The 17718-nt window shown below is 40.5% G+C and overlaps 1 protein-coding gene across 3 annotated transcripts in view; it reads left to right on the top strand.

Annotated features, from left to right (window-relative positions):
* The window catches only part of tbck (TBC1 domain containing kinase), a 92141-nt gene that overhangs the window by 2378 nt on the left and 72045 nt on the right, over positions 1 to 17718 (top strand). For all 3 annotated transcript variants that reach the window (XM_060873068.1, XM_060873066.1, XM_060873067.1), the window contains 10 exons: positions 185 to 257; positions 4513 to 4627; positions 10981 to 11054; positions 13695 to 13836; positions 13947 to 14007; positions 15101 to 15162; positions 15257 to 15318; positions 16893 to 17041; positions 17165 to 17303; positions 17651 to 17718. The exon at positions 17651 to 17718 is cut by the window's right edge and continues 32 nt beyond it. In XM_060873068.1, the coding sequence (XP_060729051.1) occupies positions 185 to 257; positions 4513 to 4627; positions 10981 to 11054; positions 13695 to 13836; positions 13947 to 14007; positions 15101 to 15162; positions 15257 to 15318; positions 16893 to 17041; positions 17165 to 17303; positions 17651 to 17718 (945 nt within the window). The remainder of the gene's footprint in view (positions 1 to 184; positions 258 to 4512; positions 4628 to 10980; positions 11055 to 13694; positions 13837 to 13946; positions 14008 to 15100; positions 15163 to 15256; positions 15319 to 16892; positions 17042 to 17164; positions 17304 to 17650) is intronic.

The raw sequence follows: 17718 nt of genomic DNA, 5'->3' as shown, positions 1-17718 counted from the left end.
GTTCTTCAAAAAATGAAATGATCATTTTAAAAAACTGAATTTTCTGAATACCTGATAGTGTGACAAATATCCAAAAAAAAAAACAAAACAAAAAAAATTTTCCCCACAGCATCTCTATGAAGGTTCTTGTGCAGATTTTGTAGTTTTTTTGTTGACAGCTTTTTCTTCCTGAATCTGTTTGCAGAAAGACTCGTTGTCGTCGCTGAACACTATGAACGCAGCCTCAAAGATCTTCTCAAACAAGACAAAGCTATCAGGTGAACTTAAAAACACACAAAAAACAGATTCATCACATTATTTCACATGATTTATTAAGGGCTTAGAGACGCAGAGCTGTGAGAGCTTCGTTCTCGCTTTGCCATCTGCTGGTTGAATCTGTTCACGGCATTTTCTCCTGGATGTAAAGCACCGATTTAAATGAAACCTTGGGGTACATAGTGATATTAAAATCATCTAGAGTTCGAGGGTTGTCCGTGATAACTAATAATAGCATCAGCACTACATGATTTATTTAATTTAATTAAATTTTATTTTATTTTATTTATTTTTATTTTTATTTTATTTATTTTTAACCAGTACACTGCTTCAACTTCAGTAAACACAAATAGATTTTTTGTAAAGTCTGATATAAAATGTCTCAGGATGTTGTTGGCTTTCAGTGTTAGATGATTGTTTTTCTCCGTCTCGGTGAGCAGAAATGGGTTTGATATCACCGTTTACTTTGAAGATTGAAACATTTACTTTGTGTGGAGAAAAAAAAGGAACATTTTTGTTGGAAATTTACAATCTACATTTACAGCATTTGACAGACACACTTATCCAGAGAGGGCCTTGCTCAGGGGCCCAGCAGTGGCAGATTGGCGGACCTGGGAATCGAACTCACAACCTTCCTATCAGTAGTAGTAGTAGTAATCTATTACAATTCTATGAATGTATCGCCTTTAGGGTTAGAGGCAAGTGAAAACAGACAAAAAACCCAGTTTATTAAAGCTCTGAGTGTCTACTTTGATATCAGCTTCATATCGTCGCTGTCGGGCGGAATGCCGTACCTTACCTGCAGTGCACAGGGTTTAGTCCGCGTTGCAGTGGATTGTCTTGAGCTAAATTCCTGTCCTCAGACGAGCACCAGAACTAGCGGGGGTCAAGATTTTTTTTTTCTTTGAGCCCAGTGTTTTGAAGACATTTACCTCAGAAGACGTGTTGATTCGTTGCGACTCTTCTTGAGGAGAAATATGCCGTGAAGCTCTCCCACGGAGTGAGGAAGAGGTGGACAGTTGAAGTGTCCAATGGAGTTATGAGATTTGCGCTCAAGCTATTTTCAAGACTTTAGATTGGTTAATAACTTGTAAAAATAACAGACCCACGTGGGGACTGACCAATAGCATCGGTATGTGAAAAAAATATGAAATTGACCAAATTTGGACATATGAGGTTTCCGCCCGACAGCAACGATATTAACCACCGCTGTGGAGTGTGACATGACAAAGAAATTCAGTGCTCAACCAAAAACAGGCTCAAATTCCATTTTTTTTTGGCCTCTCGGGAAAAAGATTTAAATGAATTTGTACACTATTTACTCATTACTCAAATGTTGGTGTCAGATTAAAGGAAAAAGACAACAAACAAACAACAAAACAACAAGGTGTCTTATTAAATTGTCTTATTAATCAAGGTGTCTTATTAATTTGAGGACATCCTGTGAAAACCTTTCCATTTTTTTTGTCATTTTTTTAAAATATACAAATCACAAACAATGCACAAACATTTACTCCACAGTTTTCAGTCCTGCTTACAGATTTCCTGTGTTTACAGTACCAGTGGAACCTCAGATTGTTACTTGCACTTGTTCTTTAGGTCCAACAATTTTTGCCACTTAGAAGACGCCCTTATCCCTTATCTCAATTTATACAACTGAGCAATTGAGGGTTAAGGGCCTTGCTCAGGGGCCCAGCAGTGGTAGCTTGGTGGACCTGGGATTCGGACTCACAACCTTCTGATCAGCAGTCCAACACCATAACCAATAGGCTATCACATCCTCTTTTAACAAAGTACACCGTCACAAAGCCGCCGTACAGAATTCTGTAAATCCAGGACAGAGATGAGAAAATTCTGTTATTTTCTAGACATTTTTGCACAACACTCAATACCTCAGCCAGAATTTTTGCACAGCACATATTGCACTAATTACACACAACTGTCACACATCTGCACTTTAGACTTCAGACTGTCGTACCACCGATCTGTATTCCTAGAAATATTTGAATATTTAATAGTTTATATACATTTTTTCCAATTTAATTCTATTTTTATTCTACTTTTTATGACCGGAACAGTCAAAGCATTTCACCCCATGTCGCACTGTGTACATTACGGTTTAGGAAGTGACAAATCTACATATAAATGTACCAGTTTATCCCTAATGAGCAAGCCAGAGGTCACACGTTGAAGTTCCCAAAATGAAAAGCCATCCTCATCTTGGTATGATTTATTAAATCATTTCTTTCTTAATAATTGTGTACTATATGGTTAAAGGGTGAAGTTGTGTATCAAGGTAATTCATTCCAGTTTCAACACAAAGGTGATGTTTTGTAGCATTTTATTTTTAGAAGGCGCACCATAAATTTATCTCGGCTCTGTGTCTACAGGATGGATGCTAGAGGCTTTGTGCTGGATTTGTTGAAGTCTGGGTGTGAACAGCTTTTTTTTTTACTTTAGTCATGTTGGCAGAAGCATCCGGAATTGACCAGTGATGATATACGCCGTGTTAGCTGCTGGAAGTGTGACCCACCTATAGGCATGAAGTAATGAAGCCTGTCAGATATGTTGTGCCGTCCCTCAGTGGAGATAATGCCTCAGTGGCATTAATCAATTCAATTTATTTTTATTTTATTTGTAGAGCACTTTTAACAATAGATGTCTCAGAGCAGCTTTACGTTCAGAGAAATATGGCAGAAAAGGATTTAGACCAAAGTTCAAGATTAATATTCAAGATTAGACTTATATTTTTTACATATACATATCGTAGCTGTCGTGCGGAAACCTCGTATGTCCAAATTTGGTCAATTTCATATTTTTTCACATATCGATGCTATTGGTCAGTCCCCATGTGGGTCTGTTATTTTTACAAGTTATTAACCAATCTAAAGTCTTGAAAATAGCTTGAGTGCAAATCTCTTAACTCCATTGGACACTTCAACTGTCCACCTCTTCCTCACTCCGTGGGAGAGATTCGCGGTATATTTCTCCTTAATAAGAGTCGCAACGAATCAACACGTCTTCTGAGGTAAATGTCTTCAAAACACTGGGCTCAAAGAAAAAAAATCTTGACCCCCGCTAGTTCTGGTGCTCGTCTGAGGACAGGAATTTAGCGCAAGACAATCCACTGCAACGCGGACTAAACCCTGTGCACTGCAGATAAGGTACAGCGTTTTTTTAATTTCCTGAAAAATAACGGTTTTGGAGATACGAGGATTCCGCCCGACAGCGACATGTTTGTATTTATCCCTAATGAACAAGTCTGAGGTGACTGAGGTGAATGTGGTGAGGTAAAACTCCCTTAGATGGAAGAAGAAGAAACCTTGAGAGGATCCAGACTCAAAGGGGAACCTCATCCTCATTTGGGTGACACTGGAGGGTGTGATTATAAACTGTTATACACACCGGATTGTGTTATTATGAATAACGACCTTTCTACAGTCAGATACATTCTGATAATTGTGTATTGATGAGGAGGTTGTTGTCCTTAAAGTCCACATGTATTTGAATGTACAGAATCTTCATGAAGCATAATACAGCTGGAGCTGGTACATCTCTAGATGCTTCAGGATCCTCACAGGGTTGGCTTCTTCTCACTAAAGGTCCAAAAATCTTCATGTGGAAGATAACGGAACACAGCTGAAGCTGAAACAATCTCTAGATGCCGCGGGATGAGTAGAAAAAGAGAAGCAAGTGGAGAAGAATTAGTGTAGCTGCTGTTCATAATATTAGGATAGAATGCAGCTGACAGGAAATCTACAGAAACGTCTCAGCAGTCCACGTTGCCCTGCTCTTGGCTGGCTGGAGAGGATCCCTGGAATCTGTTGTTACTCATTCGCCTCTAGATTTGGCAAGCTGTGCATTCTGAGATACTTTTGTGGGCAGAGGTGGCTCAAGTGGCTAAGGCTCTGGGCTGTTGATCAGAGGAACAGGGTTCAAGCCCCTGCACTACCAAGCTGCCACTGTAACCCTCTCTGCTCCAGGGTCGCTGTACTATGGCTGACCCTGTGCTTTGTCCTCCAATTCTAAAGTTGGGATATGTGAAGAAATTAAGAAAGAATTTCATTGTTATGTTATGTGTATGTGACAAAAATAAAGGCTTTTTTTCTGCTCACTCCGGCTATAAATAGTGGTTATTCGAGTTACTGTAGCTTTCCTGTCAAATGAGGAGAAGCAGAAATGGAGGTGATTATTAACATGTACGTTTTGGCTTTAAAGACTTTGTGTGTGTGTCTGTGTGTGTGTGTGTGTCTATAGTTCAGAGCAGGTTCTGCAGATTGCCTACGAGGTGTTGGAGGGACTGGCATTTATTAACAGACACGGCCTGGTCCACCGAACCCTCAGCCCTCATAATGTGCTCCTGGACTGTAAGGTACAATGCACACCATACATCCATAACTCTATAAATATATATGTATCTGTCAGATTTAATAATGCCATTTAATGCTAACATTTATTAATATATTTATCTGGAAGAAAGATGACTTGTGTTACAACCGGTTAGTTCCAACTACTGGTTGCTATAGTAACAAAGTTTATCAGTGGGCAGCGCAGCTAGCATTTATCATCAATTTCCTTGCAGCTAAAAGGAATCATACTGGAAGGAGATTTGGTGTCAGTATATATAAAATAAAAAAGGAGAAACTATGTGCGCTCTTCACGTGAACTTTACTGTCTTCACTCCCAGTTTTAGTCGCTGCAAAGTTTAAATTTCTCAACTTTTATCTCAACACGCATATACCTAGTCACCAACGCTCGTGGTCGCTAATATCATCAGAAGTTGCCAACTCTCAATAAAAATAATCGATCTCGGGTTGCTTTGTCACCGCGAATCGATGTATGTGTGAACGAAGCTTTCCTCATAAAGCAGACAAGACAACAAACCAAAACATGCAACCAGAGAGTACAGTATATCTGTTAAGGTTCTCAGTCATCCAGGTGAGGTTCTCTCTCATCTGGAAGGCGAGTCATGTCAGCTAGACTCTGGGCTGTTGGCAACAGTGGGAAGGGCTGGACTTTTTTTGGGTCTTGCCCACAAAATCAAAGTTTGATTTATTTATTTATTTTATTTATTTTAGCCAAAGAGAAAAATAACACAGAAAATAGGTTGGTCAGCCTACAGCCAATGGAAAAATGATCTGTCTGCAGTAGCTTCACACACAAAAAACTTCACCCTCACTGCACAGAATAGTTTTTCAGCAGCTAACGAATGACCGACATTAAAGTTTCTATATTGAGTTATGGTAGAACTGGGTTAGGTGTGGGGGGCACGGTGGCTTAGTGGTTAGCACGTTTGCCTCACACCTCCAGGGTTGGGGGTTCGATTCCCGCCTCCACCTTGTGTGTGTGGAGTTTGCATGTTCTCCCCGTGCCTCGGGGGTTTCCTCCTGGTACTCCGGTTTCCTCCCCCGGTCCAAAGACATGCATGGTAGGTTGATTGGCGTCTCTGGGAAATTGTCCGTAGTGTGTGATTGCGTGAGTGAATGAGAGTGTGTGTGTGCCTTGCGATGGGTTGGCACTAAGTCCAGGGTGTATCCTGCCTTGATGCCCGATGACGCCTGAGATAGGCACAGGCTCCCCGTGACCCGAGGTAGTTCGGATAAGCGGTAGAAAATGAGTGAGTGAGTGAGTGAGCGAGTGAGTGAGTGGGTTAGGTTTTGGGACCACTGATTGCCCCCGAGTGTTAGAACCGGCCATGACTGGACTTCTTTCACTACTCATCCAAACATCTTCTTTGGTCTGAGGGAAATTGGAGGGATTCCATGAATTTGTATCCTCTAGGGAGTAATTAAATGTTTCAATCTAACAAGAAAGAAGTCCAGTCGGCGTGGCTCAACTTCCAGATACAAGCAGAGATCTACTGTGGTTACGCCATCTGGCAAAGTTAGGACACACATGGGACAAAGAAAGATAGAGGACCAATATTGAGAAGTGCTGACTGAGAAGAAGCAGGAGGCGCTTAGATGATATGAAAGAGGAAATTAAGAAGTTATTACAGTACAGTTGCAATGTCAAATCTGATTGGAATGGAAGGTGTTGATGTGTAACAGCAGCTCTGTGGGGTTTATAATAACACACTTGTTCTAATGCGAATTTAAGCGATTTCGTCTCTGCATTGTGTTTTTGATTGAATTACTGAGACTCAACAGCTGATTTATTCTGTTGAAATAAAAACAAAAAAAACAGCCGGTCAGACTGGGTGAGTTCGCTCTTATGATGTCTTTCCAAAAGAGATACAACTCAGGGAGGGTAAAATTGAAACAATATGGAACAAAGAATACAAAAAAAACAAACTGATGAAATGAAAATAAGAAAAACGGTGTTTGCGTTGGCTCTTATTGTGTCCATAAAATCGGTGGAATGAAATAAACACATGATTCAAAGTTCGTCTGACCCAACAGTCAGAAAACAAAATACATCAATCAGGTCAGAATAAGAGAATAATCAAACACATGGGAATAATAACGTCATAGAAATAAACCTGAATAGAAAGAAAAATTCAGATAAGAATTATTTTTGAAGCAAAGATGGAATTAGATTCGGCGTAGCTCAACTTGTAGTAACCGATGTGTTAGCTTTGTGGCTGTTGATCAGAATGTTGTAGGTTCGAATCATTTATATTTACATTTACAGCATTTGGCAGACGCCCTTATCCAGAGCGACGTACATAAGTGCTTAAATCTCCATCACTGGATACGTTAATGCTGGGTCACTAGGTTACATACTTAAGATACCATGAGTTTAAAACATTGTTCAGAGTTAAAATGAAAAAGTTTCAAAGTGTTTTATTTTTAATAAATGCAAAAGATAGGGAAAGAAGTGCTAGTTGAAGTGTTTCCTGAATAAGTAGGTCTTCAACCGCCGTTTGAAAATATCCAGTGACTCAGCTGTCCGGACCTCTAGGGGAAATTCATTCCACCACCTTGGTGCCAGTACAGAGAAGAGTCTTGTAGTATACTTGCCTCTTACCCTGAGAGATGGTGGAACCAGTGAAGCAGTGCTGGTAGATCGGAGGGTGTGGGGTGCAGTGCGAGGAGTGATGAGGGCTTTGAGGTAAGAGGGAGCTGGTCCATTTTTGGCTTTGTAGGCCAGCATCAGTGTTTTGAATCTGATGCGTGCAGCTACCAGAAACCAGTAGAGAGATCGCAGCAGCGGGGTGGTAGGGGAGAACTTAGGCAAGTTGAAAACAAGCCGTGCGGCTGCATTTTGGATCATTTGCAGAGGACGGATTGCGTTCATAGGTAGACCTGCCAGCAGTGCGTTGCAGTAATCCAGTCTTGAAATGACAAGAGACTGAAGAAGGACCTGAGCAGCCTGTGTGGACAGAAATGGTCGAATCCTTCTAATGTTGTAGAGAAGAAACCGACATGAGCGAGTCACATTAGCAACATGAGAGGAAAAGGACAGTTGATTGTCCATGGTTACACCAAGGTTGCGAGCTGTGGCTGAAGGGGAGATCAGATCGTTGTGCAAGGATATAGCAAGGTCATGACCTGGGGATGAATCACCTGGGATGAACAGCAGTTCAGTGTTGCTAGGATTGAGCTTTAACTGATGAGCAGTCATCCATGATGAAATTTCTGCCAGACATGCTGAGATCCGGTCAGAAGCTGTGGTATCTGCGGGTGGGAAAGAGAAGATAAGTTGTGTATCATCAGCATAGCAGTGGTAAGAGAACCCATGTGAGGAAATAACTTCACCAAGGGAGTGAGTATACAGGGAAAAAAGAAGAGGACTAAGTACTGAGCCCTGTGGGACACCAGTGGAGATTCTGCTTGGAACAGATATTACTCCACTCCATGTTACCTGATATAAGCGTCCTTCCAGGTAGGAAGCGAACCATTCCCAAGCTGATCTGCAAATCCCAAGACTCCTGAGTGTGGACAAGTAAGTCTTGTGGTTGACCGTATCAAACACTGCTGAAAGGTCAAGGAGGATGAGGATGGATGACAGTTTGGCTGATCTAGCAGCATGTAGTTCCTCAGAGACATCCAAAAGGGCTGTCTCTGTGGAATGAGCTGCTTTAAAGCCAGACTGGTTGGGATCTTGGAGGTTGTTCTGTGAGAGATAGACAGACAGTTGATTATAGACAATGTGTTAAGAATTTTTGAAAGAAATGAGAGAAGTGATACCGGTCTGTAGTTACTGATGTCTAATGGATCCAGAGCAGGTTTCTTTAGGATGGGAATAACCCTTGCTCTGTTGAAAGTAGTTGGTACCTGACCAGATGCTATGGATCTATTGATGATAGTGGAAATGAAGGGCAGAAGGTCTTGCGAGATGGTCTGGAGCATAGTGGAAGGGAGTGGATCCAATGGGCAGGTGGTAGAATTGCAAGACTGGATGAGTTGTAAAATCTCTTTTGCTGCTACAGTTGAGAAATGCGACAACAAAGGTGTAGGGGAATCCATACAGTGAGATGTAAGTGCAGTCGGGGCTGAAGTGAAGGTCCTGCAGATTTCCTCAATCTTCTCATGGTAGAAAGAAGCAGTCTTCTGCAGTCAGGGAGGATGAATAAGGTGGAGCCGGGGGGTTGAGTAGAGAAGAGATGATGTTGTGGAGCTTCCGAGGGTCTTGTGACGAAGCATCAAGCTTTTCCTTGTAGCAGGAAGTCTTGGCAGAAGTCATGTCTGAGGAGAACTTGGCCAGGAGTGTACGGTAAGAATCAAGATCTGCACCAAGTTGTGATTTCTTCCACTTTCTCTCTGATGATTTTAGCTCTCTTCGATTGTTGTGCAGCACATCTGAAAACCAAGGAGCAGAACAAGAAGTTTTCTTGGGTGTAGTGAACATAGGGCAGAGAAACTCCATAGCTGAGTGAAGGAGATGAGATGAAAGTATCTGTGGCTCAGTCCAAGGGTAGTGAGGAAAAAGACTCAGGATCAGGAAGAGAAGAGTGCCAGAAGCTGGAATCCCAGGTCTGCCAAGGCTGGGCCCCTGAGTAAGACCCTTTAACCTGTATAAAATGTTATACTCTAGAAGATACTCTAGAAATAAAGAGGAAACCTGTACAGTCAGAAACCTCAGGGTTCGTATTCATGAAAATTTATAGTGTGATGAGTTTCTCCTAGTGGCGAAATTCTAAGAAAATTCTTAGAAATGTGGACGTGTTCGTAGTAGTGAGCAGGACATTTAATAGGATTAAGAGTTTCTTTAGCAGAGGAGAAAATGTCCAAAAGGTGAAGATGGAGAAGAAATGTATTGTATACAATGTTTAATGATAGTGAGTTAATAAGATGCTAGAGATTAGCTCGTGTAGAGACGCTAACGTCTCTGAAACAGAGCTGAATTGCCATAGCAGCAGAAATTATATAATTTGTCTCTATGACATTTCTGCTTTGTGTCAGAGATGTTTACATTTACATTTACATTACATTTATTACATTTATAACATACAGATGTTAGAGCATCTCTAATATGATCGGTCACGGACGTAATCCCTACACGATATAGTCTCAAATGTCTTAACATAGAGTCAAAGTAAAGGTTTATAATAGACCAGAATTTAAAAGTGCTCATTTTTTTATTAGACAACCAATCACAGTCTTCAAAAGAGTGTGTCATACCTAGTAACAGGGTTAAGCCCCGCCTCCTCTCTAAGATAAAAGTTGTTGTATTTTCCTTTGAGATCGTTCCTGAATCTCTCTTAAGCTAAAATTCCTAGTTAGACAGTTTTAAGCTAAATTAGTAGATCATTCTTAGAATCTCTATGTATATATGTGTGTATACATATGCACACACACACACACACACACACACAATTTTGTGCAATTCTACATAGTAAAGCAGTGTGCACTAAATATACCTTCCATACCGGTTACGTGTGATTGTTTCTATGCTGGTTTTTACAGCAGGCATCTTGCTGTGCTCCAAATCGATGCATGATTGTTCCCAGCTTCCCCGCAGCACTGGTCTGGTTTCAGGCTCACTTGAACTCACTCTGTGCATCTTCGCTCATCTTACAATACGTCATCACAAATGTGCATGGAGAAAACAACATGACTCACCATACTTTTCTTTTGCTGTAATGAGGTGCAGAAAGGCGTCTCATCCCTTCCGTGTCCCGCGTCGTTCCGTGTCCCGCACCGCTTCACTTCAGCTGTTCAGATATCGAGGGGAAGTCAACAACCGGGTGGTGCAATGCAACCCAGTGTGAAGCTTATTCTAACTCAATTACCTTCAAATCGATTATTTTCACACAACCCCATGTGTTTAATTTATCAACAGTAGATTAAAAACCTATTCACTGATTATCAGTATCTCTATTGATATACTCTATTTATTTATTTATTTATTTATTTATTTATTCCTTCCTACAAAGTTCCAAAATGCTGTCTTCCTCTGACAGAAACTAGGGTACACAAACTTTTGCTCTCATCCTGAAACATATCTATGTCCATAAATATCAAAGTTTTTTTGAACGCTCTTGAAAGGAAACTCGCTTCTTGTCTCCTGCTCACATATTTTCACATGAGGAAAAATATTGCAAGGTTTTCTTCAAGGTTTATGAAGAAAACAACAACCAAAAATGGTCTTTTTTTCTCTTGGGAAAACACAGCGCTTTTCATTTAAAAGCGAGGAAATCAGTAAAGTGCGCAGGCCTCAAATTTAACATAAATTACTGTTATCATGCAAGAGGCCAGATGTTTTTGTGCTGGCTTGTTTTGATGGTGCGTGTGTTGTTTTCATTGGCCTGCATCTTCTCTTTCTTCACTCTGTAAACAGGGTAAAGTAAAACTGGCTAAGTTTGGTCTTTATTACATGACGGATCACGGAGCAGATGTGGATTTCCCTATCGGGTGAGTGTTTTTTTTTTTTTTTTTTACTCCGTCTAAGGTTTCTCCACATGACCTACACGCATTATGTACTCTTCCCAAATCAGTCTGTATTATTTATTTATTTATTTTTTTAAAAACTCAGTTCTTCAGGGATTCATTTCAAATCCTATTCAGATTTCTATCATGTCGTGGGTCCCCCCCACACACACACACACACAAATGCTAGAGGGAATGTTTAAAATCCAGCTCTAGATGCATCACGGCTCAGATCTGGAGCATCAGCGCTTCATGAAAGAGAAGATCAATGAAATGTGCGGCGCTTCCATAATGAAACAAGATGAGCTAATATGAGATGTGTGTCATCACGCTCCATCTTCATTTCCATCAAAACCAGGGCTGGGATATCAAAGCAGACTTCCTCATGGGCAGTCATAAATAAGCGTAAGGCCCTGGCCTCCTTGTTCGCCGGGGGCCTGCGTCCTAATATCCGGCTGGAGATTGTCTTTTCTCAGAGAAGGATGGTGAGCACACAGCACAGTGCGTACTTCTGACCTGGCATGTCCTTGTCTATCAGTTTTCTGCACAGCAACATCTGTCCAGAAAATTCAATAAAGCTTATCTGCCTCCAAACTTTGATGCTGCACCAGTGATTCACTGCATCGGGGTTTATTGTGGACGGTTATGTGAACAATATGAGTTGGCTCATGTGGAGTCACTGAGGCTCCAGCCTCCATGAATTTAAATTTTTTTGTAGTTTTTTTAAAATATATTTATAAGTGGTATGCGCATATTTTAGACAGCGTCTATCTGTCTGGCTTGACTTGTTTTTTTCCGCCCCAATTTATTAAAACTCCAAATGTGTTCTTATCATGATTTTTTTTTTTTAGTAAAGATTTTTTAACTAAAGTTAGATTTAAACTTTAGAGTACCCTGAAATATATATATATATATACACACACACACACACACACACACACACACAATTATAGGGTTCATTTCTTTCCTCATAAGACATAATCGGCAGTCATGTTTAAATATGCAAATGCAGGCAGAAAAACACCAGGAAAAATTTGCATATTCATAGGCTCTAGAATTCTTGATGATTGTTAACAGTGAGCAGTTTTTTTATCCTTTTCAAATTGTTTTCTGTCATTTTTTTCCTCCACAATACTGTATGTATTATCAATCTTTTATCAATTTATGTTTGTGTGTGTGTGTGAGAGAGAGTGAGCGTGAGAGTGAGCGTGAGAGTGAGCGTGAGAGAGAGCGTGAGAGAGAGCGTGAGAGAGAGCGTGAGAGAGAGCGTGAGAGAGAGCGTGAGAGAGAGCGTGAGAGTGAGCGTGAGAGTGAGAGAGAGAGAGAACTTTGCATACTAGGTAATTTTCTTCATTACAGATAACAGCTTTTGTGATATAATTTGCTTCAGAATGCAGTGCTTTTGTTTTTTTTTTTAAACATCACTTTTCTATTGTGTTGTTACTTTCTACCCTAAAAAGGTATTGTTCTTCACAACAATTAACAGGTTATGTAATATAATTTGTTTTAAAATGCATATTGTTTTTGTGGTTTGCTGTAAAGTGCTGTGGATCTGATAATTTTTTTTTATTACATCATAAATTATATTAACCAATCGTGTTCCAGTATGCAAATGTGGGTCATGCCAAATCAGAGAAATATGAATATTTATAGAATCTGTTTTTTTTTTTTGTTTTTTTGTTTTTTTAAAAAGGTGCTTTGTACTTTTTTCGGTTTTCTTCCTTGACATTAACATGAGTTTCTAGGGCTATAAAGCTGTTATTGTGTCTTAAATATCAGAGCCATGAATTTGATCTGGCTGTAAATCTCATGTCAGGATGATTGCTGAACCTTTCACTGGTTACAATATTTGATCAAAAATGCTACATGGCTAAAACATTATCCCACAGACTGAGCTGCCTGTCTGCCTGCCACATTTTGAAAACTTTTATGACTCTTTGGAACAGAATTTTAAGAATTTTGGAGCCCTTCAGACTTGTCTTAAAGGACATTTGTCCACAGGCTGGATTGCAGAAAATACCGAATTAATCTCAGAACCAAAAACATTCTGCCGTTCTGTTCACCGTCCGCAAGCTAAAGTGATCTTGGGGGATTAATTATGCCGGACTGGCTGCGTGTGGTGTTTTGCGAAGCATGTGGCAAAATTTAGATACTGCTTGTTTTCAACATCATCATTATTATTATTATTGATTTTAATATTATTATTACATGGAAAATTCAGATTTTAGCTCTTCTCTTGCTTTTCATCTGCAAAACAAGCAGCATGCGGTATTTTAAACAAGATTTCACCCTTTTGCTAAAAACAAAGCCAGCATGGAAAATTAAGCCCAGCTAATCTCAGGATCCCGGGTTTGAGTCACGCTTCTGCCGTGTGTTTATAAAGCTTTTATGTTTTCCTCCTGATTCAGGGCTTTTCTCTGGTTTTCCAACTCCAGTCCAAAGAGAGTTTATGGGTCCTTCAGCTTGTGCCCTGAGTCCATTAGTATTGCCTCAAAGGCACTTATGACCCTGTGTGGTACAAAAAATGGATGGGTGGATGGATGGACGTTATAACACTGGACTTTTCCTTTAATGCTACTGATTTGAATGTATTAATAATCTCTCTCTGTTTCTTGCTATGTTCAGGTATCCATCTTATCTCGCTCCCGAGGTTATCGCCCAAGGCATGTTCCAATCCACTGATGCCTCCCTCAGCCAGGTCCCTTTACCCTCAGGGCCCAAGACTGACGTGTGGTCTATGGGGATGCTGCTGTTTGAGCTATGTGCTGTATGAACATTTAGCTTTAACTGCTTTTTCTTCAGATGTAGGAAAATTGTAGTAGTACAAGTTTAGTAGGTTTGTTTTTTATTAAGAATCGTATCATTTTGTCCTAACAGGGCAGGCAGGTTTTACAGAACATTGAAATTAGCGAGAGATTGAAGTTCGTCATTACCTTAGGTAAACACACACACACACACACACACACACACACACACACACACACACACACACACACACAAAATCACTGGAAAGAATTCAGAGGAGAAGCAAAGCTCTATTAAGTGACCCAAGATGATGTTTATATTTGTACTGAGATAAAAAATAAATAAATAAATAAATAAATAAAAAGTGATTCAGGACCAATCACAGAGCAACTCCGTGAATGGAAAATACAACAACTTTTATCTTAGAGAGGAGGCGGGGCTTAACCCTGTTACTAGGTATAACACATTCTTTTGAAGACTGTGATTGGTTGTCTAATAAAAAAATTAGCTCTTTTAAATTCTGGTCTATTATAAACCTTTACTTTGTCTCTGTTAAGATATTTGAGACTATATCGTGTTGGGATTACGTTCGTGATTAGAGATGCTCTAACATCTGTATGTTATAAATGTAATAAATGTAATGTAAATGTAAATGTAATCATTACTGACACAGCACAGAAATGTCATAGAGACAAATTATATCATTTCTGCTGCTGTGGCATTTAAGCTCTGTGACAGAGATGTTAGCGTCTCTACACGAGCTAATCTGTAGCATCTTATTAACTCACTATCATTATTAAATATTGTATACAGTACATTTCTTCTCCCTCTTCACTTTTTGGACATTTTCTCGTCTGTTAAAGAAACTCTTAATCCTCTTAAAGGTCCTGCTCTGTACTACTAATACTTTTTGACCTTAAGAGTTAAGATGCTTTATGAATAACTTTTATCTTTACTAGGATCTGCTCTTAATTTAATACTAAGAGAAAACGTCCCCATTTCTAAGAATTTTCTTAGAAATCCGTCACTAGGAGCAGAGTGACGTGCAGAGAACATGTGGGTTAAAGGATAAAGATTACTAGTACAGAATAGTGCAGAGAACATGTGGGTTAAAGGATTAAGATTACTAGTGCAGAATAGTGCAGAGAACATGTGGGTTAAAGGATAAAGATTACTAGTACAGAATAGTGCAGAGAACATGTGGGTTACAGGATAAAGATTACTAGTGCAGAATAGTGCAGAGAACATGTGGGTTAAAGGATAAAGATTACTGACTTTCTCTGCAGGATGCATGGATGACATTGTGACGGTGCTTGCAGAGGAGCACGGATGCCTGGAGGTCATTAAGGTAAGCACCGCTTCTAAATTGTACAATAAACATCTATTTTCTTGGTCGTGTTAGTGATCTGCCTGTTAGTAATCAGAGTCCATGTGTGTTCTAGGAGCTTCCTGACAATGTGCTGCTGTTATTGAGGAAATGCCTGACTTTTTTGCCTTCGAAACGGTAAGCTGCTTCACAACGTTCATCATTTCCTGAATGAAGAACATTCTGCTCTGCCAGGCGGATAAAGCCCGGCCGCGTAGGCCAGCTGTGACGGGGACTTAGAGCCGTTTCTATGTCTTCATATATGTCTTCGTTATTGCAGTAAAATGGCTTAATTTATAGATTCCCTGAATTTGGTTTCGGCTGCATGCTGTTATTAAACGGTTAACGTAAAAGAGTCTCCGTTATCATCACCCCAAAGTTGATTATTTTCCTTGAACGTTTTCCATAACAGCATCCTGACAGTACTATAGGGTTTCATTAATGCGCTTCTGTAGCAGTACAGTTCAGTTTTATTTGTGTAGCACAGAAACACATGTCTATAGTCTATACAGTCTAAATCTGAAGTTTATTGCTAATGAGCAATCCAGAGGTGGCGAATCTGGTAACCTGGAGGTCGTTTGCTGCCCCTGAGGAGCCTGAGGAGATACATGGGATTGCTTCATAGAAACCATGAAGCTGGCTTTGGACTGCAAGCACCACGAACACTTTAACACTCAGACCTCCATCAGTAAACATCTGATAACTTCTGATAACAAGACAGATTTCATGTTATGAATCTTCTGCTTACACAAATGCACGTTTTGTCTGTAAAGCACACAGTTATAAAAGGGAAATGATTTGTAATCACACTCTCTGCTGTCACCCACGTGATGTTGGCTTCCCTTTTGAGTCTCAAGCTTTCTTTCTCTTGTCCACTCAGGGAGATCTTCCTCAACACCGTTGCCTCTGGCTTGCTTGTTAGGGACACATTTACATTAGAAATCTATCATTTATTTATTTCTCTAAAGCTGCTTTGTGACACTGTTGTTAAAAGAGCTATAGAAAGAAAATGGAATTGAATTGAATATCCTGTTCACTTGCTGTTGTCGTCATTCTCAGCCATGTTACTTCATTACTTCTGTTTATTTTTATACATTATTTGTTATTTTAGAAGGATGAATTCTTATGTGATGGTTTTTGGAACTAAAAACATGCCCTGGTGCTGGATCCTGAGTTATAAACCTGCTTTGTGTGACTCACTTGACAAACAGTCTGATTTCTGAGCTGTAAAGATTTCTCTGTGTGTGTCTGCGTGTGTGTGTCTGCGTGTGTGTGTCTGCGTGTGTGTGTCTGCGTGTGTGTGTCTGCGTGTGTGTGTCTGCGTGTGTGTGTCTGTGTGTGTGTCTGTGTGTGTGTCTGTGTGTGTGTCTGCGTGTGTGTCTGCGTGTGTGTCTGCGTGTGTGTCTGCGTGTGTGTCTGCGTATGTGTCTGCGTGTGTGTCTCTGTGTGTGAGTCTGTGTGTCTGTGTGTGTGTATGTCTCTGCGTGTCTCTGTCTCTGTGTGTGTGGTTGTCTGTGTGTCTGTGTGTGTGTCTGTCTGTGTGTGTCTGTGTGTGTGTGTCTGTGTGTGTGTCTGTCTTTGTGTGTGTCTGTGTGTGTGTGTCTGTTTTTGTGTCTGTCTGTGTGTCTGTCTTTGTGTGTGTCTGTCTTTGTGTGTGTCTGTGTCTCTGTCTGTGTGTGTGTGTGTGTGTGTGTGTGTGTGTGTTGTTTTAGCCCGACTCCAGCTGAGCTCTTAGAAGACGCTGTGTTTGAGGGAATCTCATGCCTCTACACTCCGTATGAGAGTCCAGTCACTCTGTTCTCCTCCTCACTTCGCTGTGCTCATCTCCAGATACCTGACGACATCGCCGAACTCTGCAAAGGTCTAAATCTAATGCCTGTCTCTTTCTTTACACTGGATACATTACAGCCTCATTCAATAGCATGTCAGAGGGTCCGAAAAATCGTCAGTGTCACTGTTGTTGCCCATGTGGTGGTGTGTGCAGGGGATGGAGAGGACAATCTGTCTGAGAGATCTGTGGATGAAGTTTATCACCTGTGGTGTCTGGCAGGAGGAGACCTGGAGAAGGAACTCACAAACAAAGGCATCATCCAGTCCAAACCTCCAGTCTGCACCCTCCCCAAGTACACACACACACACACACACACACACACACACACACACACACACACACACAGAGTCACTAGTGTGATACTGTTTAGTCTCCATAAACCTTCTATAAATCTTATCATACAAGCAGAAAGCCTTCACGAGATATTCCATGTAATGGGGCGCCAATACTTTTGAAATCATTTGTTGTACAATTTTTTGTAAATTGTACAATTGAGTACTCAGTCATGTTTTCTGTATTCCTTTACATTTTCATAAAGGGTGCCAATAATTCTATTAAGATGAATAGTGCTAGTTTATCCACACATACACACACACACACACCCCCCCACACACACACACACAGTTTTCTTCTCTGCAGTTTCATTTTAGAAGATGGTGAGACGTTTGGTCAGGGCAGAGACCGAAGTTTCCTGCTGGATGACACCA

Source organism: Tachysurus vachellii, chromosome 6, assembly GCF_030014155.1.
Source record: "Tachysurus vachellii isolate PV-2020 chromosome 6, HZAU_Pvac_v1, whole genome shotgun sequence".
NCBI lineage: Eukaryota > Metazoa > Chordata > Actinopteri > Siluriformes > Bagridae > Tachysurus > Tachysurus vachellii.
The sequence above is the reverse complement of the archived record's forward strand: the minus strand, read 5'-3'. Positions and strand labels throughout refer to the sequence as shown.